Source organism: Pelophylax lessonae (genome assembly GCF_965119305.1).
Source record: "Pelophylax lessonae genome assembly, chromosome: 13".
In the NCBI taxonomy this organism is placed as follows: Eukaryota; Metazoa; Chordata; class Amphibia; order Anura; family Ranidae; genus Pelophylax; species Pelophylax lessonae.
The window spans coordinates 105318251-105345472 of record NC_138780.1 but is presented as its reverse complement, the minus strand read 5'-3'; the positions used below and the strand labels follow the sequence as shown (position 1 = coordinate 105345472).

The window sequence follows — 27222 nt, the reverse complement described above, 5'->3', positions numbered from 1 at the left end:
CAATATTTAAAAGGAATTAAAATACTATAATGAATACTAACATACATAACCATACACTAGTTTATACCAGGCAAATGTGCAGCGAACATTATTAAAAATAAAAATAATAAAAAAATTAAAATAAACAAAAATGAAAAAACTAAGAAACTTAAAACCTAAAGGGTTATTCAGGGGACAGTAACAGGAGCACCTCACCCAGAAAAATGTCATATATAGAAAATTAGGTTTGAATCGATAAGGACTTTAGATGAGCTCATGAAATACACACATGACAAAATGTTTTCCCTGTTAATAATGGGCTGGTTGCCCTTACACTGTATTATTACAAATAATAAAACCATTCAGATTCATATTAACAAACAATCATAAGAAAATGTGAGAAGAAATCCTCTGGAAAAACCTTATCCCCCAGGTATCTCCCAGATTATATTTCTGTATACCTGGCATTTACAATGTGGCAGAGGATTTCTTCTAAGAGGCATCTGCCAAGAAATGGTCCTTTCATGTGGAGGATCCATCCTTTACCCTAACAAAACCCATGACCAATCCTGTTGTGGACGTTATGGTGTTTAAATATCTGATTGATAATGACTGGAAATGTTTTCAAAAACCCTCTTTTTTCCTCTCAGGCCCAGCTCTGCATCCTGCTATTGCTGTCATGGCCATTTGCCAAGGATCTATTTAAGATATTATTTGTTACTTCCGATTTGCAGCAGGTAAAAATGTGTTGCTCCACACTACTGTGTTGATGCGGTTAGTGCGGTATTTACACCTTTTATATACTGTGTTGATGGGCTTGTGGATATGCTATGTCTCCTATCCAGAATTACCCTTTCAAAAAGATGACACCGCTGCTGTGCGATTTCACTACAGAACTAACACAGTTCCACTTTAAAATGAAGAAGACATTTCAGCTGCTGTGAATTTTTATGGGCTTTTCTACTTCGTATGGTGGCTATACATGGAACGATTTTTTATATGATCGTATTTTCAATCAATTTACTGTCCAGAAGTAAAATGTGATCAGAAGATGGAAAACCTTATTCAGTGTGCCATGCGAACAATAATCCCAATCTACCTACTTTCCTATGATCAGATTTTACTCTCAGACCGATCAGAATAAGTTTGATGAAATCGATTGGTTTTGGTCAAAATGTGCAAAGTACATGTTCTAGAATTGATCATACTGTTCAGTTCTGTGAAGAATGATTCAGTCAGATCCTCATCTGTATGGCCACCATTCGATAGTAAAGGAAAACTTTACTATAGCAGCAAACCTCCTGGTAAATATGTTAGAGCAGTAGCCTGTCTCAGTGCTCGAAGAAGATAAGAATCTGCAATGAACTTGCTAAAATGCTTGCCATATGTATACCTGGCCTGGAGATTATTTTTTTTCCCCACTGAAGTGGAATTTTACTTCTGCCTCCAGTGTTTGTTTTGTCCCCCCCCATTATCTTGGCAATATTAACAGCAGTATATGACTGGCAACATGCAGGAAGAGCAGTTTTTGTTTCTCTTAGTATTCAGAAAGATGCCCACACTCCGTGCGAGTGAGAGATGCAGTCAAATGAAGGAAAAATGTCGGGCTCCCTATTGAATATTGGATGTCCTTTGACCTCAGAATAAGGGCAGGTGCTTCAGACGTTGCACTGCATTTATATGTTGGCTTCAGGTTATTGAGTATTGACGTGGATCAGAGGTAGTTACAGACAGCTGATCTATAGAGGGTCAGAAAGGAGGGCTGTAAGAGGAAGAAATTAGAGGATTTCTGTCCACCCATAGGGTATTCTTATAGTGTGTGCTGTTACTAATCCCCTCTGTGCCGGAAGCGACTGGAATTGATTGAAAATGTATGCAGATATAAGTTAGAGTCCTGCTGTGCACCTTGACTATTAATGTTTGTGGGAGAACTGATGAATAAAATATAATTGTAACAAGGTTTCATTAGATGTGTTTATTTCATTGACAAAATTGAACTGTATGTATAACGAACTTGGATCCATGAATAAATTAGAAAGAGCAATGTATAACGAAATGGCACATTTGCACAGTATTTAATCAGATTTGCAGCCTTTAAAGTATACCTTTTAGAAAAAATGAACTAGTGCCTATGTGCTAGCCACACGCTGACCTGCTAGGATGTCAAAAAAATAAAGAAAAAAAAATGTTGCCTATCTGTGGACTCATTCTATCTCATTATATATTTTTAAGTGAGGTCTGCAGAACTTGACACAGTGGTCAGCTCTAGAACTGACTCATCACTTGTATCCTAGACACAGCTTAAAGCGGAGTTCTGGCCTCGGGGGGGAATTTGAGCTAAAAATACCCAGGGACAGTCAGGGCTAGTACATTCCAGAATGGATAGCCTCTGAACTGTCCCGGGTCGCACTTACCTTTTAGAAGAAATACTTACCTTGAAAATTTCTTCTCCAGCGCTGCCATTTCAGGTGTGGGCAGCTGAAGCCGCAGCGTCCCTCTTCGTGTCCTCTTCCGTGACGTCGGAGTCCCACAATGCACTGCACCGGCCCCGCTCTTCACTTCCGGTGCAGGCGCCGCATCCCTGCACAGCTTCTGGGCCAGAAGCTGTTTAGCAGTGAAAGCCACGCCTGCACCGGAAGTGACGAGCGGGGCCAGTGCAGGCGCATTGATTCCTGGGAGCGATGACGTTCCGCTCCCAGGAATCATCGCAAACCGAAAGTGACGGCGCGGGCCGCGGCCGCAGAGGGAGGAAGTGGAAGGAAGGTGAGTATATTTTCTTCTGTAATAAGGTAAGTAACCAAAAAAAATTGCCAGTATCCATTTCTTTTTCAGGTTCCCCTTAGCAAGCGGATGGCCCAAAATCGATTTTGAGGCCGGAACTCTGCTTTAAGTCAGAGTTTCATTTCCCCAGGCACCCAACTTTTCGCATCTGCATGAGAGTTCTGGAGCTGAGGGTAGTCTCTTCTTAGGCAGTCCTGTTTTCCCACTTCCACATCAGATCCCTACAACTCAAAATGATGTTATTGTGGCACTAGCTGGTCCAGTCATTGGATACAACAGTTCACCAGAAAAACTAGGTTATCCCTTGTTTGGTGGTCAGGGATTCTACTCTGGAGTTTGAGGCCTTTCTTCTGATCATGCTTTGCAGTTCCTGACATTAATGACTTAACTGTTGAAGCCTAGGCCTTGAAGGACAGAGACATCTCTGATTCTGTGATTTCCACAATTCTAAACGCTTGGAAGTCTGCTTCTCACATAGGACATGGAATACAGATAGACCTGACTCAGCATTTGGCTCTGGGTACCATCAATTGGCAGATCTCGGCATTAGGATCGGAAAAGATCACATTGTTAGGAGCAGAGACAGAAAAAAAAAAACAGATGTCTCCCATTTTTTTTCATAAAAATGATTTATTACGGTTTGTGCCCCCATTGGAGGGATTTGTGCTACTTCTTGTCTCAGTGACTACACATGAAGTGAAGGGATATCTCCTTAATAGCTAGAAAAAGCAACTAAAATCTATCAGCAGGGCTAACCCTTCACTGCTCAATGCAAAATTTAAAAAAAGAGTATAAGCTGAAGGACTTTAAATATTTTTTGTGTATAATAGGTACAGTAGAATGCAGCAGTAATGGGGAAGGGGCTTAAGGCTTCCCTGTATCATTAGTCAAGTATACTTATGGAACATCTTTAAATTTTAATACATTCAAAAGGGTGTACCTTCACTATTACTGCGCCTATAAAGGAGATGTGCATAGGAACCAGATCTGTAATTATGAATACATCCTTAAATATATATTTTAAAAAATTGCAAGCAGTGTAAGTACCTTAGTTTGACTTGCTTTTGGCCTTTTGCAGTTAGTGTACAACAAAGAGCAGAAGCAGCAAATTAATCAGGTGTGCTGCAGGGGCATGCTAATAGGAGGAGACAGCAAAGTGACAAAGAGATGAACTCGTGTGTGCTGCTTCATATTTACTATCCATTCACAGGTTAAGGGTGGGGAATAATTCTGAAAGTGAAACTGCAGCAGAGAAAAGGTCAGGTCCCTTCTTCTGTCAGACCGGGCTGTGCTGTGTAACAGAGCTAGGTAAATCCCAGGACTGGACAGACAGAAAATAAAATATTTATGGCAGGTAAAACAACTCCCATATATGAATATTATCTGTGTGTTTAGCTGTTTTGTCTGAAGTCTGCTTTAGGGCAACACATATTGTCTAGCCTGTGTATTGAAAGACCTAGTTGAAAAACTTGACATTTTTTTCAATGAGGGCTACTGAATTGTCCATTCTATTGACCGTTTTATCCATCCCTTGGTGTCAAAGGCTGTATCTTACCACGTTGCTTTGTCTCACTTTTCCATTTTCTTTTAGGTCATACACTCACCAGCCACTTTATTAGGTACACCTTTTCAATTGTTTGGTTATGGTAACACAAATTGCTAATCAGCCAATCACATGACAGCAACTCAACACATTTAGGTATCTAGATGTGGTGAAGATGACTTGCTGAAGTTCAGGCCAAGCATCAGAAAGGGAGAGAAAGGGGATTTAGGTGACACAGTTGTTGGTGCCAGATGGGCTGCCCTGAGTATTTTAAAAACTGCTGATCTACTAGAATTTTCACGCACAACCATCTTCTAGGGTTTACAGAGCATGGTCCAAAAAAGAGAAAATATCCAGTGAGCTGCAGTTTTGAGGATGAAAATGCCTTGTTGATGTCAGAGGAGAATGGACAGGTTTCAGTATAATTATTTTTTTTTTTTTTGCAAAAAAAGAACATACTTTATTGAGCTCCAAAAATAAGGAATATTTTTCTCCTATATAAGGACAGGTTTCAGATGATAGAAAGGCAACAGTAACTTAAATAACCACTAGTTATAACCAAGGTATGCAGAATACCATCTCTGAATGTAAAACACATTGAACCTTGAAGTAAATAGGTTTACGGCAGCACAAGACCACACAGAGTGCCACTCCTGTCAGCTAAGAACAGACTTACTAAAATTGGACAATAGAAGATTGAAAAAATGTGCCTGGTCTGATAGTCTTGATTTCAGCTGCGATACAGATGATAGGGTCAAAATTTGGTGTAAACAACATGAAAGCATGGACCCATCCTGCCTTGTATCAACAGTTCAGGCTGGTGGTTTCTTGGAACACTTTGGACCCCTTAGTACCAATTGTGCATCGTTTAAATGCCACTGCCTACCCGAGTATTGTTGCTGACAATGTCTATATGTTTATGACTGCACTGTAGGCATATTCTGATGGCTACTTACAGCATGATAATGCACAAAGCGTAAATCATCTAAAACTGGCTTCTTGAACATGACAATGAGTTCACTGTACTCCAATGGCCTCCACAGTCCCCATGCCTGATTCCAATAGCACTTTTGGGATGTGGTGGAACGGGAGATGCGCATTATGGATATGCAGCTGACAAATCTTCAGAAACTGTGTAAAGCTATCATGTTAATATGGACCAAAATCTCAGGAATGTTTCCAACACCCTGTTGAATCTATGCTATAAATAATTAAGGCAGTTCTGAGGGCAAAAGGAGGTCCAACCTGGTACTAGCAAGGTGTAACTAAAGTGGCTGGTAAGTGCATATTCTAAGGTGTTCTGCAGAATGATTCAGTAACAATAATAAAGTCTGATTTGTCAAGTGCTGGTCTTTAGAAACCTGAACCGGTGATTGTGTAAGGTTGTGCAAGTTTGGGGAATGTGGCCGGAATGTGATCGAGGATAGACGTGCAGCGCTTCAGCTCCGATCCTGTTGACATCCTGCAACACCATTTGGGCTTATTTTCTAGCCCCTTTTGGGCTATACCCTTTATGCTGGGTTCCCCGAGGCGGAATCCTTCATCCCCAGGGCTTTGGATGTCTGAGTAGGCCGCGCACCACTCGTTCCCATACCAGTGCTCCCCACCCTCTCCTCCCGTGGCCATCTTGGACACAAGGCCTCGGACCATGTCGGCTGCCACACAGACACCTTCCTGGGATCCAGTGGCTGCTGGCCCTACAGGTGCAGAAATCCTGGCAGCAATCAATGCCTGTAAGGAAGCACTCACGGCCAAGATAGTCGTGCTCGCCACAGATGTCAGCCTGATCCGACACGACCTTGACAAATTCCACTCCCGTGTGTCTGAAGCGTAGGACCGTATTTAGCGGGTGGAGGACATAGTTTGGACAGATTCTACTGAAGAGATAAACAAACGTCCAATCAGTCAATTCCTGCACCATCACCCTAGAGATAATAGTCAAAAAATGTGTAGGCTGTAAGTAGGGCTATATCAGTGCTAGACCAGCTGCTATGAGAGACCGAGATCAGACAAAAAGGTATATAAAAAATATACTTTTATTGAGAATACATTTAGTAAACTCCTGTACAACAGTAGTACAGTTTAAACAAAGACCAACATGCACATAAAGACAATAGACATATGTGGACCTCTTAGTAACACCCTACCCACACCCAGCCCCACACAGGTACATAAAGAAATGCCCTATAGTGGCGGAAGGTAAGGGTGTCCATTGAGGTTAGTGGAGGAGCTGGTCCCCACAGTGGCAGGGTGGACCATGCTGGGTTTGCTTTATGTTTTATGCCCGCAAGGCCATAACCATGTCTTGGAAGAAAAATTCTCCTCCTTTTCTCGGTTTCTGAAAGCATCTGGCAAATGTTAACCTGCCTATGTATTAAGATACCTATTCTCACAGGGGTTGTCCAAATAAATATGATAAAGTATAGTCCAAATGGCTCAAAGAAAAGGAACTCACTGCTCAAGGTGGTATGAAAGCCTGATGACACACCGGTGCACGCCTCGGCTTGCCTCCGTGGATAATCAATGAAGAAAAAGAATTGGCTGCACTCCAGATGAGGTCAAAATCCAGATTTATTGACTGGACATCCCAAGGTGACAATAGTGACAAGGTAGACGCGTTTCACACACTACAATGTGTGATTAATTAATGATTAAGCACACATTGTAGTGTGTGAAACGCGTCTACCTTGTCACTATTGTCACGTTGGGATGTCCAGTCAATAAATCTGGATTTTGACCTCATCTGGAGTGCAGCCAATTCTTTTTCTTCATTAGTCCAAATGGCTAGCTGACCTAACCACAGTCTCAATGTTAGCTAAATAATAATACTTACGGTTACTCTTAGGCCACTTCTCACTTTTTGATTCTCCTAATAGAGGCACAGGATGTTGGATGTACCAGGGACACCCTTCTCTTACATTGGCATCTTTCTCTTCTAAAAAATGCTGGTTCTATGTTTAGACGTGAGCTTCATTAGACATTTGATTTTGTCATAGTCGCTTAGTTCCTGTAATTATATGTTGTTCGATTGCTCCTGCGTGAGCGACTATGTCCTTCATTGTGACCTTTGGTTTTGTTTGTGTTGTGTTTGCAAATTGCAAAAATAGAAAAAATAAATAAAAAAAAAAAAAAAAAAATGTGCAAGATTGAAAAGAACATGTTTTGACTATGTATTGATAGTGTTTGTTGTGTTTTTAACTTTGAAAGGTGGGCAGTGGAGTATTTTGTGCTGGACAGATTGCATTGAAGCCATGCACCATGCAGCTGATTCCTGGAAGAATTCTAGCTGAAAGTCATCTCTCCTTGCGCCATGTTGAAAGAGTCTTGGATGCCATCACCCCTGGTACTTCTTTGAGACATGTGATGGTTGCTCAGTGCTATGTGACACAAAGCTCCTACATACACACTGCCTTAGAAGCATGGAAAAAATCATTTAAACACCAGGTCAGAAGCTTTCCTTTAATTCATGTTGTTTTCTTTTTTTTGCCTTCACTGTTTGTAGCAGAGGCCTGAATATATATGATGTATTTCAGATTCAAAATGCTCTGTTTAAACACTTCCGCTAATTTCATAATTATAGTAATCTGCCTTTATGGTATTAGTTGAGTAACCAGTGACTCACATGAGGCTGTTAACTAGAAGGAACCTACAGCATTGACTGCTAAGGGCTATATCAGAAGTTGAAGATATAACAGGCCTGTAAAAAGCAGGTTTTCCGTTTTAGTAATTTGCTTTTCTTTATCGTACCTCGTGGGACACAGAGCCATATTCATTACCATATGGGTTATACACCACCTATAGGTGAATGGACACTGGCAACCAATCAAACAGGAAGTCCCCCTATATAACTCCTCCTACACAGGAAGTACCTCAGATTTTTTCGCCAGTGTCCTTAAGGTGATAGTCACAGTGGAGAAACTCTCCACATTTTTTTTGTGTTTTTTCAAAGAAGAAAGAAAATTATGCTACAAACCCCTTAGATCCCTGAATCTAAGGGGTGAGCAATCTGATCCATCCAAAAAAAGTCAGACTAAAAGGATGGTACCTGAGCCAGAAAGGAGATACGAGATTTTGCCTGTAATGTTGTCCTTTTTTAAAGCGGAGTTCCACCCTAAAATTAAACTTACCTCCATCTTCTCGCTCCGGGTCACCTGAAAAACAAATGGATAATCGCAATTTTTTTTTTTTACTTACCTGGTTTAGAAGAAAATATACTTACCTTACTTCCTCTTCCTCCCCTTGGTGGCCACGGCGATTCGTCACTTACTGGCTTTGCAATGATTCCTGGGAGCTGAACGTCATCACTCCCAGGAATCAATCCGCCTGCATCGGCCCCGACGTCAGTTCCGGTGCGGGCGCCGTCATACCTTGCTAAACATCTTCTAGGCATGCCCAGAAGCTGTGCAGGGATGACGCTGAGGCACCGGAAGTGACGGCGGTGCCGGCGCAGTGCATCGTGGGACCGAAGAGGACGCAGAAGAGGATCACGCTGGCTTCAAGCTGCCCACACCTGAGATGGCAGCGCTGGACATTACATTTTCAAGGTAAGTATTTCTTCTTGCAGGTAAGTGCGACCTGGGACAGATCAGAGGCTAGCCATTGTGGAATGTACTAGCCCTGACTGTCCCGGGGGTATTTTTATTTCAAAAAAATGTCCCAGGGTAGAACTCCGCTTTAAGCATTGGACCCTGGGATCCGGAGCCTTGGTAAAACCAAAACTCCAAAGGTGCTCCAGCAGGGTGCTCTACAGGTTCAAGGGAGTGGCCCCTTTAAAAGCAAGGGGACCCAGTCCTTGAAGGTCAGCAAGAGACAGAAACTCACCAAGATGGGTGAAGATTGGATTCTTGTTACAGAATCCTGCGGCGGGACTGGTAAGTCCAATTTAAAAATATTTGTGAAACACATTTTTGCTCATCCTGTGCAAAACAGTAGGTGTATTAGCTGTGTCAAAGCACACCTTGTTTGTTTAACCTCCCTGGCGGTATTCCCGAGTGTGGCTCGGGGTTAACTTTCAGTACCAAAAGCAGTAACCCCGAGCCACACTCGGGATTACCCCAGAATGTTACTCACCTTCCCTGCGATCCCCTGCGGTCCTCCCTGTCTCTCCCCGCTCTGTGCACGGCCAATTGCCGGCACTTGCCTTCCGGTTCCCTTCCCTGCAAGCGTTGCGACACAGGGGAGTGGAACCGGCGGCAAATTCAAAAGTGTAAATACATAAATGACATGATCCAAAGCTGTGATCCGTTTATCATGCCATTTCAGCACAGGATTGCACCTGGATACTTTTCCAGTGCTTTGTGCCTGGAAAATTTTGAACGACCATGGCGTCCAAAAAGCATTTTTTTTGCGCAAAAGCGCTTTTAGACGAACTGGAAAACAGCGACAGTGAAACAGATTTACTTGAAGAACTGAGCAATAGCGATTCATGGGAAAATTTGTCATCAGGTACGGAAAGTGACGACAGCGACGATTCTGATGTCTCTTTCTGGCACATAGCTTGTGGAATTTGGGGAAGTATATCAAATGATTCTTCAGTATTTCCAACGGAGCTATGTGCCAGAAAGAGACATCAGAGTCGCTGCTGTCATCACTTTTCATACCTGATGACAAATTTTCCCACAAATCGCTATCGCTCAGTTATTCAAGTAACTCAGTTTCACTGTCACTGTTTTCCAGTTCGTCTAAAAGCGCTTTTGCGCAAAAAGAACGATTTTTGGACGCAATGGTCGTTCTCAATTTTCCAGGCACAAAGAACAGGAAAAGCACAGGCAGAGCACTAGAAAAGTCACCAGGTGAAATCCTGTGGTGAAATGGCATGATACAGTGTAATCCGTCACAACTTTATATCATGTCATTTGGTGTATTTACATTTTTGAATTTGACGCCGGTTCCACCCCCTATGTCGCAACGCTCGCAGGGAAGGGAACCAGAAGACAGGTGGCGGCATTGGCCGAGCACACAGTGAGAGGATGGCGGGGGATCGCAGGAGAAGGTGAGTTTTAAAATGTAAACCGATTTCCATGCAAGACAATGTACCGCCTTTAGCACAGAAATCTGGACATAATCAGACCGCCGAGGAAGGTTAAACATTTTTGCTCCCTGTGCAAAACAGTAGGTGTATTAGCTGTGTCAAAGCACACCTTGCTTGTTTAAAAATTTTTGCTCCCTGTGTAAAAAATGTAGGTGTATCAGCTATGTCAAAGCACACCTTGTTTGTTTAAACACTTTTGCTCTCCCTTTGCAAAACAGTAGGTGTATCAACTATGTCAAAGAACACCTTGTTTGTTTAAACATATTGCTTTCTCCCTGTGTTGATCACCTAAAGGGTGTAGCAGCTGTGAGAAAGCGCACTTTGTTTGCTTAAACTGCTCTCACCCTATGTTTGGTGTGCAGAATTTCACCTTGGCGTGAAAGCGCTTGTGCATTCGTCTCCTCGGAAAGCTTCATATCAGGCAGCACTTTCAGTGGCGTGTCTGTGGCGAAGAATCATCCGCATGCACAAATATTCGCCATTTAGGCACAATCGTGCGTATGGAACCAGGAGGGGCATGCCATGACGCGATCAGTGTGCACATGGATTCGGCGTGCACATAGCGCGATTTCTTAAGGAAGTGTTTCCAACACGCAAGAGCAGCAGCATCTGGGTTTGCATGAGTCACTGTGGGTGCATGTTTTCAGGCATGGACAGGTTCTGTTACTTGGGATAATCAGTGCTGTGTGTGATAAAGCTGTAAAGATTGGCACAAGCCTTGAGTACACTACAGTTAGTACCTCCCGAAAGAAGAGTGGGGGGGCACAGCTGGAAGAGCTGTGCCTATTTTTCAGGCCCATCAAAGGTTTTTACGCTTTGCTGTAGAAAACAGTCATTTTCAGTTTGTGGCTCTGCCCTTCGGGTTGGCCACGGCTCCAAGAGTGTTCACAAAGATCCTTGCTGCAGTATTGGCTGCTCTAAGGTCTCAAGGGATATCAGTGATAGGATATCTAGATGATCTATTACTAATAGATTGATCGGCTTCGGCTCTAAGCCGAAATGTGTTCCTGACAGTTCAATTCTTAGAACGTCTGGGTTGGATTCTGAACTTGGCAAAGTCAGCATTACAGCTGATCCAGCATTTGGAATATTTGGGTTTCCTTGTGGACACTAGACAGACAAAGGTATTCTTGCCATCATGAAAGGTCACAGACCTGAAGGATCTGGTTCGATTCGTAAGAAGGAGAAAGCATCATTCTGTACGTCTTTGCATGAGGTTATTAGGGAAGATGGTGTCTGCATTCTGAGAAGTTCCCTATGCACAATTCCATGCCAGTCCTTTACAGAACAACATTCTGTCAGCATGGACCAGAAAGGTCCGGTCCCTAGACTGGTGCATGTCTCTGGTACCAAGAGAACATCAGAGTCTAAGTTGGTGGTTGAAATTTGTAAAAAGGGAAATCCTTTCTTCCAGTAGTCTGGAAAGTAGCGACTACAGATGCCAGTCTCTCCGGCTGGAGAGCAGTTCTGGAGGAAGCCACTGTCCAGGGAAAGTAGTCTTGGGTAAAAAATTCTTCCCATCAATGTCTTGGAAATCCAAGCAGTTTGTTGGGCTTCGAGGTTACCCTGTTAGGGTACAATCTGGCAATGCTACAGCTGTGGCTTATATCAACCATCAGGGAGGCACCAAAAGACAATCAGAAGGAGGTGGATATCATCCTATCCTGGGCAGAAAAATGTGTTCCCTGCCTATCAGCGGTTTTCATTCCAGGAATAGAAAACTGGCAGGCAGACTTTCTGAGTCATCAAAAGATATTTCCGGGGGAATGGTCATTACACCCCAGGATCTTTGCATTGATCTGCCAATGTTGGGGGGTCCCAGACGTAGATCTATTGGCATCCAGGTTCAACAAGTTAAAGAGATTTGTGTCCAGGACCAGGAATCTACTCGCAGTGGGAGTAGATGCCTTGGTGACTCCTTGGGAGAAGTTTTCCCTGATCTATGCCTTTCCTCCTTTTCAGCTGCTGCCACGTCTGCTATGCAGAATTCAGGTAGAGGGCAAATCACTAATCCTGGTAGCTCCAGTATGGCCAATGAGGTTTTGGTATGCACAAATTCAAAAATTGGCAGTGGCAAGGTCTTGGGTTCTTCCACTACATCCGGACCTGCTCTCTCAGGGTCCAATATTCCACCCTGCTTTACAGTCTCTAAATTTAACATCTTGGCTATTAAAGCATTGTTTTGAAAGAGCGGGCTATAGCTGGCCCTGCAGTCTCTACACTGATAAATGCTAGGAAACCAGTCAGGCATTTATTACAGAGTCTGGAAATCTTACATTACCTAGTGTGAGGCCAGGAAATGGCATCCCCGCAAATATATCATTGGGAGAATTCTAGAATTCTTGCATGTAGGAGTAAATATGAAATTAGACTTAGGCACTATTAAGGGTCAAATTTCAGCCTTGTCAGTTTTTTTCCAGAGACCGACCGCTTCACATTTCTTGATTCAAACCTTCATTCAAGGGGTGTTACCTATTCTTCTACCAGTGAAGCCACCATTGTGTCCTTGGGATCTAAATTTGGTGCTGGCAGTTTTACAGAAACAGCCTTTTGAGCCCATGGGGCATATTCCCCTGGTTCCTTTGACCAGAAAATTGGTATTTTTGATTGTGATAACTTCAGCCAGAAGAGTATCATAACTAGCAGCTCTTTCTTGTAAAAGCCTTTCTCGATTTTACATCAAGATAGGGTGATTCTATGTCCAGACCCAGGTTTTTTGCCCAAGGTGGTATCCGCTTTTCATTTGATTCAGGACATTATACTGCCTTCCTTTTTTCCAAATCCTCAAACAGCAGAGGAAAAGTTATTCTATTCTCTTGATGTAGAATGTGCATTTAAGATTTACTTGCTCAGATTCGAAAAGGGCAGGCAGCATCAGAGTCTACGATTTCTCAATGGATTTGCCAGGTTATTATCCAGGCGTATGGTTTGAAAGGGAAGGTTCCACCTTTTCTGGTAAAGGCACACTATTAGAAGAGTAGGTGCCTCTTGGGCAGTTCGCCATCAAGCTTCTATGGCTCAGATTTGCAAGGCCGCGACTTGGTCGTTGGTACATACGTTCACTCATTTTTATCAAGTGGATGTTAGGACCTAGAAGGAGCCTGCAATTGGCTGCATTGTTTTGCAAGCAGCTATTTAGATCTTTTGTGGTCTGATGGCGGTATTTATGTTGTCCCCCTCCCCTTAAGTACATTGCTATGGGACGTCCCATATGGTGATGAATATGGCTCTGTGTCCTGTGGTGTACGATAAAAAAATATGGATTTTTCCTACAGCTTTCCTGTAAAATCCATTTCTTGGAGTACATTACGGGGCACAGAGGTCCCTCCCCTCTTATATAGGATGTTTAATGCTTGCTACAAAACTGAGGTACTTCCTGTGTAGGAGGGGGTTATATAGGGGGACTTCCTGTCTGATTGGTTGCCAGTGTCCATTTACCTATAGGTGGCGTATAACCCATATGGTAATGAATATGGCTTTGTTTCCCATGATGTACTCCAAGAAATGGATTTTACAGGAAAGCTGTAGGAAAAATCCATATTTTCATGTGGTTTTTGTCTTAAATATTTTTTTATTTTACATTTTTACCAGAAGTGCTACATTACAATTAGTGTTTGTAACCCTAAAATTTCATTTTCTTGATATGTGCCTGCTGTACAATGTACTTGTATGAAAAAGTCTCCTGTTGTCTTTGTATTGCTTCCTCTATGTAAAATCCATGGTGTTCCTGCCAATCCCTCTGCTTTCCTATTAAAAATTGACCACACTAAGCAGGAGAACACAGCAAGGTCACTTCTCTAGCTGTGCTGGGAACTCTGTGTGCTCTTCTCCAATGATCAGACTTCTGCTGGCACCCCCACCCCCCCACCAACCCCCATCCCCCTGCACAGCCATTCACTGGGAAAATGTGTGTGCTGTTGCTTCTCCTCCCCCCAGCTCTTATGCAGCTGATAACAGAGGGAATGTGATAACTTAAAAAATGTATTTATATGTATGCATAAATGTTTTGCCTTTCATTTTTGTTTAAATATGAATGAGTTGTCTTACAAGGTGATCGTTTACAATCACTTTAAGTAATACAACTACCATTCTATTCTGTACCAAAAATTTAACAGAGGCCTGCCTCGTAACTTGTAACACCTTGTGGCATTTGACTGCATTTGCCTGGCATGCCACAGTCACAATCATCCTTTTAATATTTGGATGAATGTGCACCAGGCAAATGTGGCATCCAGTGAGCATCCACAAGCAAGCTGTGACTGCAGCTTTTAGGCCAGCAGATATATTTGCCAGGGGGAGCTATTTATAGTCCTGAATAAGTCGTTAAACTCTGTTTTCTACCATCAAGGGACACATCTTTATGAATAATAAGCAACCCAGGGGTTTGACTGCCACCTACAGGAAAAAAAGATACTAGGCACATAAAAAACTGAAGGCCAGGCCCTTAGAGGCTATAACTCCTTCCACCTCACACCTGCATAGTTACACTTAATATCCTCAAAATAATGGATGTTTCCTTTCTCTCTGCCATATTTTTGTGCACATGCTCAAAACTGAGATCTGTTTTTGTAGTCCTGAACTTTGCTACGGTACTACTGTAAAATTAATTAAGCCGTTTTTCTGAGAAAATAGAGATCAGAGCTTGGGAACTTCGCAAGACCCTGCAAGCCATGTGGGTTTACAACGCAACATTTCAGGACACTTGTGTAATTACCGTAATCATAAATGTGTCTACAATAGACTCCTGTACTTTGAAGGAATATGCTATACAGTATAGCTTTCTGAAAACTTAGAGAATATTTCTTTGCAAAGTCTTTGCTCTCTGGTCTGTAAGTATGCCTGCTGAGTGGGGGTATGTTTTTTCTATTGACTTCTACTTCTGTTTGGTGCCATCAGAAAGGGCAGTCATGCTGCAGCCACTGGTGATCCACACATGACCTTGCTTGCACTCTCTCATACTCAGGACCTCAATTGCACTATGCGCAAACTGAATTGGTCACAGGACAAGATTGTACCTACTGTGTCCCTAAAGACCGCAAATCCATACCGTCCGCAGTGGTGACCATTTCTGGGCTTTCATTCTTAAGTTTCATTGTAGAGGTTTTTCCTCTATTATGCAGGGGTTTGTGGCCCAATTTGTTGCCCCCTTCTAATTTTAGAGATCAAAAATGCCAAAGCCCCTTTTTACTTTTAAAGGCTGACACACAGATTCCAGATATAACTGGTTCTGTAGGAGAACCTGCCTTGGTTCGCTGTTGGATGCAAAGTTCTGTCCATTGCTGGAAGAAGAGTGCAACCAACTGAATTTTATCTTCTATGGTTTGTCCGTTTAAAAGTTTTTTGGCATACTGTCACCAACTTTATCTGATTAGTGAAATTCCCTATGTAGGGATCTGGGGGCTGTTGGTGTTAACACTCAATTAATTGATTGCTTTTTCCAGATGACTGTCACGTCAACCTTTATGCAAGACACTAGCTGAGTTATGTCTAAAATTACTCTTCCGTCTGTTCAGATCTGCATGGAACTCAGAACAACAGTGTAGGAAGGCCTTGTTCCTACCCTACACAGGAGACTATCTTTTCAGCTTTTTACTGGACAGTGGGGAATAAGAGCACTCACTTGTTCAAGCTACATAAAGCTAATGATCAACAACTCAAGTCAGTTGTAAGTTCCTGGACCTACAGGTTTTCTTCCATCCCCGCGGGCTCAAGGAGTTCTAAACGTCCTTGGCAATTCAAGGAATCTACACCAACAGATTAAAATGTACTATTCCATGAAGGCTCACCCCACCTGTTCTTCAGAAGTGTGGGGATATCTGATATTTTTGTGAAGATTTGGGAAGCTTGCATAACCAATGCCTGGGTGCGGTTGAAAAATAGTTTTGCCTCAATCTCCCGCTTTGATTTTTTGTTTCACATCTTTTGGTGTCTCAGCGACATAGGATGAACCTTCTTTGAAAGATTCAGGGATTGTTGAACTTAGTAATTGTTTGCTGTCACTCCAACCAAAAGATTTTAAGTTTTTTTTTGTTTTTTTTATTAAAACCTTTTTACATTCCCTAAACCCAAAGGAGGCTTTCACCTTATCTTGAAATAAAGGTTCTATATACCTTTATTTATCAAAAGTTTCTAAGAGAATCTATTCAGTCATTACCTCTCTTTATCTTTAAGGTTTTTTAAGCATTAATTAACATAAAGGATAAGTACAGTATTTACACATTTTCATGTTTCCATTTCACCAGCAATTTCTTTGCTGCGGAAGACAATTACTATCAGTTTATGGCCCTTTCCTTAAGTGTCGCCTTGGCCCCAAACGGTGGCTACCAAGGGTGCTCACAATGGTCCTTGCATCAGTTCTGGGTCTTGTTTATCTCAGAGGTATTCCAGTCTGGACTGCCCTTTCTGGCCTTGGAAACCTTGAAAGACTTTGGATGGGTACTGAGCTTTGAGTCGTCATCTTTCATTCCCTCACATCACCTGGAGTACTTGGTCCTTCTTCTGCATACCTTTTACAACCGAAGTCTTCCTGCATCAGGAGAAGATGAAACTGGATAATTAGGTTCTGTAGCTTCAATTATGTCATTGGTCTTCCTTATGCAGCTGCATGCAAGTGCTGGCACTAATGGTTTCCACCTTTGAAGTAGTTTGCAGGTTTTGATTAATTCAGCTCCAGAAATGTACAATTCATCTGTTTTTAATTAAGAGATCTTTTATTGGATAACGTATAAGTGAACATGATAATCTGATGAACGGGTGTTTCACAACAAAAGCTTATAATATGTTTTATGTGATACTTGGTGTATCTTTTTGATTATATGCAAATAGCGGCAGGCCACCCTTGAACACCCATACATTCTCTTTCCTTCCTAGTTTTGATATTTTGGGTTGGTGACCTCCCGGTATAAGATATCTCTTTGACTCCTATAGCCATCTTCTGACAGCCCCACTGCGCATAGAGTTCTCTAGAACAGTGATTAGCCTTTAGCACCTTCAAGGGTCAGGTGTTGGCTCCATCTTTTTCTACATACCGTTGTACATAATTCACTAATTTGTACATTCATTTAAGGGGTTGCACTCGTTGCTAATCTAATTCACCCCCACTCCAACTCTGGGGTATAAATCTAGTACTGTCTGTGCTACAAAGACCCTATAGCTCTTCTTGTGGCAATCACTTCAACGAGTGATCAGCATTGTCCTGTTGGGAGCCCCATTAGATTTTTTTTTTGTAAGGAAAAGACTGTTTTGAGACCAAGGCCCTCCTTTTTACCCAAAGCGCTGGCTGCCTTTGATTTTAATGAGGAGGAGGATAATGTGTTGTCTTTCCTGTTTTCAATATCAGTTCACTCCTAGGAGATCTCTCAGAGATGGATGTGGTTTGAGCCGTCAGGGTTTACCTTTCTGCCACTGCTACTTTTCCCTGTTTACTATTACAGAAGGTCCTAAAAGAGACTCTCCAGCTTCCAAATCTGCTATTTCTATGTGGATTTAACAGTCTGTAGTGTGGGCCTTTAAGTTACAGGCTAAAGTGATTTATTTTCCTGTTACATCCCACTCCACTAGAGCAGTGAGTAATTATTGGGTTTTTCATCATCTTCAGGCCTCTGTGGCTCAGATCTGTAGGGCTGCAACTCAGTCTTCTAGTTGCCAGGGCCGATGCTATCACTAGACAAACTATGCAGCCGTCTAGGGCACACTGCTGCCTAGGGTGCAGCCACGGCTGCTGGTTTCCCCCTCTTTCTGACAGCTTTCTAACACTCTGTTGGCTTCCCCACACAGTACGCTGTAAGGCTGCATCCTGCTGCTCATTTCTATTGTGCACACCTCCACGACTTGTACCTGCATATTGTGTATGTGATTTGTTCCTATTAAGGCAGTACCTCAATAGGAACAAATCATATACACCATATGCAGTAATGAAAATGCATGCAGATAAACTACAGAATCAAATAATTTTGCAGGGCAAACTAGATGTAGTATTTTGGGTCCGTGTACTCTCTCCACTCCTCCGTACCTGGGACCTGCATAACTACATAATAATGGATGTCCTGGGAATTGGGACAGGCCACCAACCCCTTGTCCATGTAAAGATGGCATCCATCGTTCCACTCTCAATATAATCGTTGGAACTCTGTGCAGGTGGCTGTCCCTTCCACAAACACCAGATGGTGTTTGGGCACCTGTAAATGGTCACCGACAGCAGTCTCATACTACTGTTGCCCCTGTGCCTCTAAGGTAAGAAAACAAAGCTCCCAGGACATAGAGAACTCTAGTTCCCTAACTTCCCTAATTATCTGCGGCTGGAGCAACAACCACGTGAGGTGGCAACTCTGCCCCTGTCTTGGGGACAGGTAGGATGGTGGGTGTTGAAGGGGGTCTCTGCTGGTCTCCTCTCCTTCCTCCTCCTCCTCTTACTCCATGTAAGCAGGGCACCAGGTCTCCCAGGGGTTGGGGACCTTGTGATAGCGTCCCCTCACAGGCAAAACAGCGGTGGGGACTGGTGAAGATATTGCAGGTAAAGCAACATGAGCCACAGATCCTTCCAGTTCCTCCTCGCGGTAGTACCTTTAGGAACATCCCTCAAAGCCCCAGGCCACTACTCAAGCTCCTCACAAGGGGCTGAAGGGCCACAAACCTCAACCAGCTGTGGCAGTTCCTCAGCGGGTAGGGCATACCGCTGTACCTCTGATGGTCCTAGAGAACCACTTTACTCTGCTGGGTTTGCTTCTGTAGGTGACGGTGCCTCAATCGCCTCCACGGGTGGTACTTCCGAGGCAGGCTTTCATCAGAGATCACCCCAGCTGGCACTGGGGAATCACTCAACCCCATGGTCCATTAGGTAACCCTGGTGAGTACTATCCTCCTCCATCAGGTCTGAAGAGCCTGGTTGTTGCTCTGCAAATGACGTGGCCATGTGGTGACCTTAGTAGCAATTGTTCACAGTGCATTGGCAGAGTACCAGGTAGTCACACGGAGCCTCCCCAACTGGGAGCACCTCAAAGAGAAAGGCCCGGCAATTCCCACAACAGGCCCAGGATGTGAGAGCCAATGCCAAGGCTCCGCATTTATTACATACAGAGACTAAGGTTTCTGTGATCTCAGTGCAGCAAAGTCCAATGTCCAAAGAGACATCACGGATCTTGGGTGATTTGACCGGGATCGTGTCACCTGAGCTACAGTACTGTTTTGAAAGAGGAAGTAAAGTCTGTGATTTTTTTTTTCCTTACCTGAAAAGTAAAGGCATATTGTGCTAGTATGCGCTGGAGGCTGCATCCATCTTCGCCCGTCTTCCTATTGGGTCTGTGGACTCCGGCTGTGCTACTGCCCGGCGCCGCGTGCTGTCAATCCGGCGCATGCGCGCGTAAGCCGCCGCTCATGGCACAGGGCTCTGAAGAAACGGCACGGGCAGCTGTTCCTTCAGAGTGCATAGTATACAGTAAATATCTTCTAAATGGTGCAAGTTTAGGAGATATTTACAGTATCTACAGGTAAGCCTTATTATAGGCTTACCTATAGGTACAAACATTACAAGGGGGTTTAAAACCTCTTTAAGGCTCCATGTACACGGGACGTTGTAAATGGCCGTTTAGGAGCAGTTGGGCGTTTTTTTTCAGAAGCCCCTGAACCCACCTACTATTTGACTATTTGGCTATTTGAGTTCAGGGACGTTTTTTGGAAAGCAATTTTTTGTGTTCGAACGTGTGTTTCCCGGCGTGTCAAACGCAAAAACGCACCCGAACGCGATGACCCGCGTTTAGCGTTCGCGTTTTTTCATTTTAAAGGGGAATCATTTTTTGACCTCTAGGAACGGTTCTAAACGCAAACAACCGCTAAACGCGGCCTAACGGACGTTTCAAACATCCTAAAAATTCCAGCATTCAAAGGGACTTTTAACAACGTCCCGTGTACATGGAGCCTAACAATTTTGAAGTTTTATTTATTTTATTTTTTTTTGGGGGTTACAAGTCAATGGTTTTGCTTAGGGCGCAAAAAAGTCTAGCACCAGCCCTGATAGTCACACATAAGTGCCGCTTCACATTGGTGCGATGCGGGAACCCTACCAATCCACTGCACCCAACTCGTAGGCAGTCCACACTGCCATATGCAAACTGCTGGGAGTGTCAATACAAAGTTAATGACACCCCCAGATTATTTGCAAACTGTCAATTTAGACAGGAACACCCATGCGATCCGATTCTTGTGCTGACTAAAAAAAAGGGTCCTGCACGACTTTGGTCCAAATGCAATGCGAATTCAGCCATACAATCTGTATGGCTGAATTTGCATCGCACAGACATTGTATGTGATTTGCAGAGCAGTGCGGTGCAAATCACATGCAATGTCTGACATCACTATAGTCTGAACCGGCACTAAGTTTTTTTCTTATGGTCGACGTATATCTCTGTGCAGTAGCTAGTTTAGGTGATAGCATTTCTACAAGTGGCTATTTAATGCTTTTATTTTATTGGGGTTTTTTTTTTCCATTCTTGAATTGGGCTGGTTCATCTATGTTTTATGGTGTTGTGTGTCTGCTCCTCAGTGTGGACTGCTTTTTAACGTGTCTTTTTTTCCATATATCTTTATCCCTCAATGGACTATAGGAAAAATAGTAATTTCTCTTTCGTTCATCGACGGACACAGTGCTGCATAAATCATAACTAGTGGGTTATATTTCCTCCTCTAGGAATAGGACTAGGCAGAACAAAAAACACCTGGCTACGCCCATAGGACAACCTCAGGTGGTATATAACCCCCCTCTCTGCTCTAGGTAATCAGTTTTAATCTGTCTAGTCAGGAGTAAGGGCCTAGGCTCCCGGCTGGGATCACTGGTCCTAGCAGTTTTCTCCTTCCTTACATCTTTTTTGTTTTTTCTCTTAGGAGATCTACAGTCAACTGCCGGGCTGGGCGACAGGCTGGATAATCTAGATCAAGTGGTCCCCCCAGCCCAGCCAGCGAGCGCGTGCAGACTGTAGGTAGTTTGCAGTGTGAGTATAGTGCAGGGGGGTCCCAGTGCAGAGACAGGTGCAGAGTGCACAGCAGAGTCTCCCTTAAACATGTGTCCTACCTTTAGGGGGGTCCCGTTTCAGAGGGTGCAGCATTGCAGAGGGTGCAAGAAAGATCCTGGCAGAATGCTTCAGTGTTTGTAACTGATGGTGGCCATTTTCTGTTAGTCTGGCTGGTCTCCGTTTGGCAGCCATGTTTGTGTAGCCAGATGATGTCACGGGCCATTTCCCCTTAGTTTGGGAGATGCTGGAGACAACTGAAGCCTCGTGGGGATTCCGGAGCTCCTCCTCTTCCTCCTTAGTTTACTCTTCCTGTGCCCAGGACAAATGAACAGGGATAGCATCAATGATGATGCTGGGTTCGAATTCTCAGTGCTCCTCCAGTCAGCAGGGTGAGTCTTTGGGGGTCCCTGTTATCTCTCTCTCTCTGCTGATAGGTACCCTGAGCCTTGAAGGGATCCTTTAGTGGTGCCAAAAGATCATTTTTGTACTGCAAAGTCTTCCTTTACTTATGGAGCCTCAGGGTCACATCTCCCCCACTGACCCCCTCATAGAGGTGGCAGGTCCTTTAGAACCCCAGGTTCCAATGGTTGCACTGACGGCGGTCCTGCAGTCCTTAGTGTCCCGGGTGGCAGTGGAGTGTGGGAAAAGGCCCAGGAGGAAGTGTCCCCCGCCTTCCCCTGCTCAGTCTGTCTCATCTGATTCTGAGCCAGATGCCGCCGTGGACGCGGCCTGTCCAGGGGGACTTAATATCACACCCCCTGATCTATCTGATAGTGTGGATGATTCCTCCATGGTCGCAGCAACGAATAAAAAGCCGCTGGTAGACGCACTTATTACTTCAGTACGTGAGACTTTAAAGATGGAGGATGCGGCTGATGTAGTCACGGACGTGACTGTATTGTTTGGTACGCATAAGTTGCATCGTAGTCCAAAGGTGTGCCTTATTTTGACAGATTTTCCTGTAAGTAATGGGAACAACCAAAATTACCCTTTGTGGTCCCCAAACGTTTTGCTTTACGTTACCCTTTGAAGGAGTCACTTTTAAAAAGTGGACTAGTCCACCAGTGGTGGATCCTCCGGTTTCCAGGTTGAATAAAGCAACCATGATCCCAGTAGAGGACTCCCTGTCCTTTAAGGACCCGGCTGACAAGAAAGCGGTGGCACGCAGCATGTTTACTATGGCTGGTTCGCCATTGCGGCCAATCTTTGCCTCAGCCCTGGTGTCTCAGACCCTAACTGAATGGGCCTAACTTTTGCGCCAGGGCCTGGGGGGTGAGCAGGTCCCCGCTGCTTGTGTTATTTAGTGGACCAGTTGGTCCTTGGTCTGCAGTTTATTTGTGATGCAGCTTTAGATACAGCTCCTGTGCTGTCCAAACTTTCTGTTTCAGCGGTGGTGATTAGTCGCGTGCTGTGGCTTAAAAATTGGTCCCCAGACCAAGCCTCTAAAAAAGCTTGCATTGATCTGCCCTTTAACCACTTGCCGTCTGAGTACGGTAGTACTACTGCGGCAAAGTGGTTCGTTATCGTCTGACGACGTAGTATTAACGTCGTCAGACACTCCCCCTTCTGGGCGGCGCTTGCGCGCCGCCAGAGGCTCGCTCCCGCTGTTTTCATTCACAGCGGGAGTCGGGCCAGGGGAGGAGCAGCGGCGATCGCCGCTGCTCTGCCCCGATCGCCGGGGATCTAGTGTGGAGATCCGCCCGCCTGTGTAAACACAAGCGGGCGGATCTCCATAGTGACAGGGAGTGACAGATCGGACTGTTCAGCATAGCTGGACATCCGATCTGTCCATGACTCACTCAGTCACCTCCCCCCCTACACGTCAGTAAGCACCAGGCATACATTAACCCCTCCCTCTCCAATAAAATTAACCCCTTCCCTGCCAGTGTCATTTTTACAGTAACAGTGCATATATATAGCACTGATTACTGCAGTAATGTCACTGGTACCCCCAAAAGTGTCAAAAATGTCAGTCAAGGGTCCGATCTGTCCGCCGCAATGTCGCAGTCCCACAAAAAAAATCGCAGATCGCCGCCATTACGCGTTAAAAAAAAAAAAAACCACCAAAAATGACAGAAATCTTTCCCTTTGTTAGTAAACGCAATAACTTTTGCGCAAACCAATCAAAATACGCTTATTGCGATTTTTTTTTTACCAAACATAGGTAGCAGAAAACAAATTGGCCAAAATTTTTTTAAAAAATTGGTTTTTACATCTTTTTTGGGGGGAATTGCATATAAAAAAATGTTCAAAATATTGTTATTTTTTCAAAATAAACTCTCTTTTTTTGTTTATAGCGCAAAAAGTAAAAATCGCACAGGTGATCAAATACCACCAAAAGAAAGCTCTGTTTGTGGGAAAAAAAGGACGTAAATTTCGTTTGGGTACGGCGTCGCGCGACCGCGCAATTGTCAGTTGAAGTCGCACAGCGCCGAATCGCAAAAAGTGGCCTGGACGGAAGACAGCAAAATCCTCCGGTGGTAAAGTGGTTAAGGCGATCGCTTGTTTGGGGCTTTCCTGGATGACATCATTAAGGGTATAACAGGGGGGGAGGAGTAGCCTCCTTCCACAGTCAAGGAAAGGGAAGGAGCCTCGCGGCAGATAGGGGCCCTCCTTCTCAGCCCATAGAAAATTCTTTCATGCTTCTAGGGTGGAGAAAAAGATAAATAGATCTTTTAAATCTTCCCCGGGAGGTTCCAAGCAACCTTGGTCTGGTAAGCCTAGAGCTAGCTTCCCTGGACCAGCAAACAAGACTCCTTCAGCATTAAGGTCTGCCCTCATTACCTACCCATTATTGGGGTGGGGGAACATCTTTGCTGGTTTCCGTCCCCATGGACTTCTTTGGGGAGCGTCAAGGAGATCCACAAAATGTTTCTTTTGGGGGTACCCAGAAACGGGGACAAAGCTTGTCCTTTTCAGGTTTTTTGGTCCTGAGTCTCCTTGTGTGGATTTAATTCCTGCAAAGGTTCAGGTGATGTCTGAACTACCTAAGGTCCCCCCTGATTCCATTTCTGTCCAGGGTGGTCCTTCCTCTGCACGAACTTCAGGGACCACAGGCCATGATTTACCGGCTGCTGTCACGCAGATAGTTCTCTCTCCCATTTTGCATGCAGGTTCTGAGTCTGGTGGTATCCACCTTCAAGACAGTTCTGTTTGCACAGTCTTACATGCAGCTCCTTTAGCAGGTTCAGCTCCACAGGAGGATACAGAAGTTTGTGACGAGGTCATGGGGTCCTCTGACAGACGCCGCAGGCATCCAAGGGCCACGGTGAGGCCATTCACAAGATACGTTTCAATGGGGTGGCACATGGAACACTTAGGTACTTTTAATATAGATTTTACAAGTGCTTGTGAGCAAGTATTTATGTATAGAATTTATTAATTATTTTCATTTTGTCGCGGGGGTTGGTATTGGTTTTTTTTTTATGAAAGATTTTTAGCACTGCATTGACCAGAATTACATTTCTTTGGTGACTGTGTGAGTCACTTAACGTGGTTAGCCACTTCCATGACTTTGTATAATCCTCTTTGCTTCCTAAGCTTGTGTTCCTCTGTCTCTGTTGTTTTTTTTTTAAAAAGAAAATGCTGTATATACCTGATTTCAGTGCGCTGCTCGGGGATCATGTGACCGACCGTCTCTCTCTCTCTCTCTCTCTCTCTCTCTCTCTCTCTAGAGCAGGAGGAGCTGAAAATCCCCCGATGGTGTCACTCGGTAGGAGAGGAGGAGAGAGAGCGCGAGAGCTGGCCGGTCATGTGACTGCCAAGCAGCATACTGAAATCGGGTATATACAGTTGCAAGAAAAAGTATGTGAACCCTTTGGAATGATATGGATTTCTGCACAAATTGGTCATAAAATGTGATCTGATCATCATCTAAGTCACAACAATAGACAATCACAGTCTGCTTAAACTAATAACACACAAAGAATGAAATGTTGCCATGTTTTTATTGAACACACCATGTAAACATTCACAGTGCAGGTGGAAAAAGTATGTAAACCCCTAGACTAATGACATCTCCAAGAGCTAATTGGAGTGAGATGTCAGCCAACTGGAGTCCAATCAATGTGATGAGATTGGAGGTGTTGGTTACAGCTGCCCTGCCCTATAAAAAACACACCAGTTCTGGGTTTGCTTTTCACAAGAAGCATTGCCTGATGTGAATGATGCCTCGCACAAAAGAGCTCTCAGAAGACCTAAGATTAAGAATTGTTGACTTGCATAAAGCTGGAAAGGGTTATAAAAGTATCTCCAAAAGCCTTGCTGTTCATCAGTCCACGGTAAAACAAATTGTCTATAGATTGAAAAAAAGTTCAGCACGCTACTCTCAAGTTCAAGTTCTGCTGCTATTCTCCCTAGGAGTGGCCGTCCTGTAAGGATGACTGCAAGAGCACAGGGCAGACTGCTCAATGAGGTGAAGAAGAATCCTAGAGTCTCAGCTAAAGACTTACAAAAGTCACTGGCAAATGCTAACATCCCTGTTAGCGAATCTACTATACGTAAAACACTAAACAAGAATGGATTTCATGGGAGGATACCACCGAGGAAGCCACTGCTGTTCAAACAAAAGATTGCTGCACGTTTACAGTTTGCACAAGCACCTGGATGTTCCACAGCAGTACTGGCAAAATATTCTGTGGACAGATGAAACCAAAGTTGAGGTGTTTAGAAGAAACACACAACACTATGTGTGGCGAAAAAGAGGCACAGCACACCAACATCAAACCTCATCCCAACTGTGAAGTATGGTGGTGGGGGCATCATGGTTTGGGGCTGCTTTGCTGCGTCAGGGCCTGGACGGATTGCTATCATCGAAGGAAAAATTAATTCCCAAGTTTATCAAGACATTTTGCAGGAGAACTTAAGGCCATCTGTCTACCAGCTGAAGCTCAACAGAAGATGGGTGTTGCAACAGGACAATGACCCAAAGCATAGAGGTAAATCAACAACAGAATGGCTTAAACAGAAGAAAATACGCCTTCTGAAGTGAAAAGGTAAGTGATACCTGCGCTATGGAGTTTAGGGGTTTTTTGTTGTGGTTAAAAGCTGCCACAAACCTACCACTGAGGTAGTGTGTGAATAAAAAAGTCTAAATATGTTGGTAAATGGCACTGCCACTATGTTCCAGGTAAAAGAAACATAAAACCATAAACTTATGCTGTGCCAGATAAAAAATCTCTAAAAACACATAAGAGCCAATATGATGGTGTTGGATCCTATAAAAGTGCACAGTGCATTCAAGTTACCGTATTTATCGGCGTATAACACGCGCCGGCGTATGACACGCACCCCAACATTTGGAGAGAAATTTCAGGAAAAAAGCTTAAATTTAAAATAAACAGCTTTGAACTCAGAACATTTATTTATTTTTTTTTAAATCAAAAGGATATCTCACCAGTGCCCATGAATGCAGCCTCATCAGCAGTCCAACAATGCATCCTCATCAGCAGTGTCCATGTATGCAGCCCACCAGCAGTGTCCATAATGCAGCCCACCAGCAGTGTCCATAATGCAGCCCACCAACAGTGTCCATAATGCAGCCCACCAGCAGTGTCCATAATGCAGCCCACCAGCAGTGTCCATAATGCAGCCCACCAGCAGTGTCCATAATGCAGCCCACCAGCAGTGTCCATGTATGCAGCCCACCAGCAGTGTCCATGTATGCAGCCCACCAGCAGTGTCCATGTATGCAGCCCACCAGCAGTGTCCATGCATGCAGCCCACCAGCAGTGTCCATGTATGGAGCCCACCAGCAGTGTCCATAATGCAGCCCACCAGCAGTGTCCATGCAGCCTCGCAAGCGCAATGTCCAAATATGCAGCCTCGCAAGCGCCATTGGAACTGACCATATTTGTTTTAAAAAAGGCCGGGAAGGAGCGCCGAGA

At 44.0% G+C, this 27222-nt stretch overlaps 1 protein-coding gene across 1 annotated transcript in view; it reads left to right on the top strand.

Annotated features, from left to right (window-relative positions):
- Positions 1-27222, top strand: part of DPH6 (diphthamine biosynthesis 6) — a 203690-nt gene that overhangs the window by 149171 nt on the left and 27297 nt on the right. Inside the window, exon 13 of the mRNA XM_082275013.1 lies at positions 7511-7747. Coding sequence (XP_082131139.1) covers positions 7511-7747 — 237 coding nt within the window. The remainder of the gene's footprint in view (positions 1-7510; positions 7748-27222) is intronic.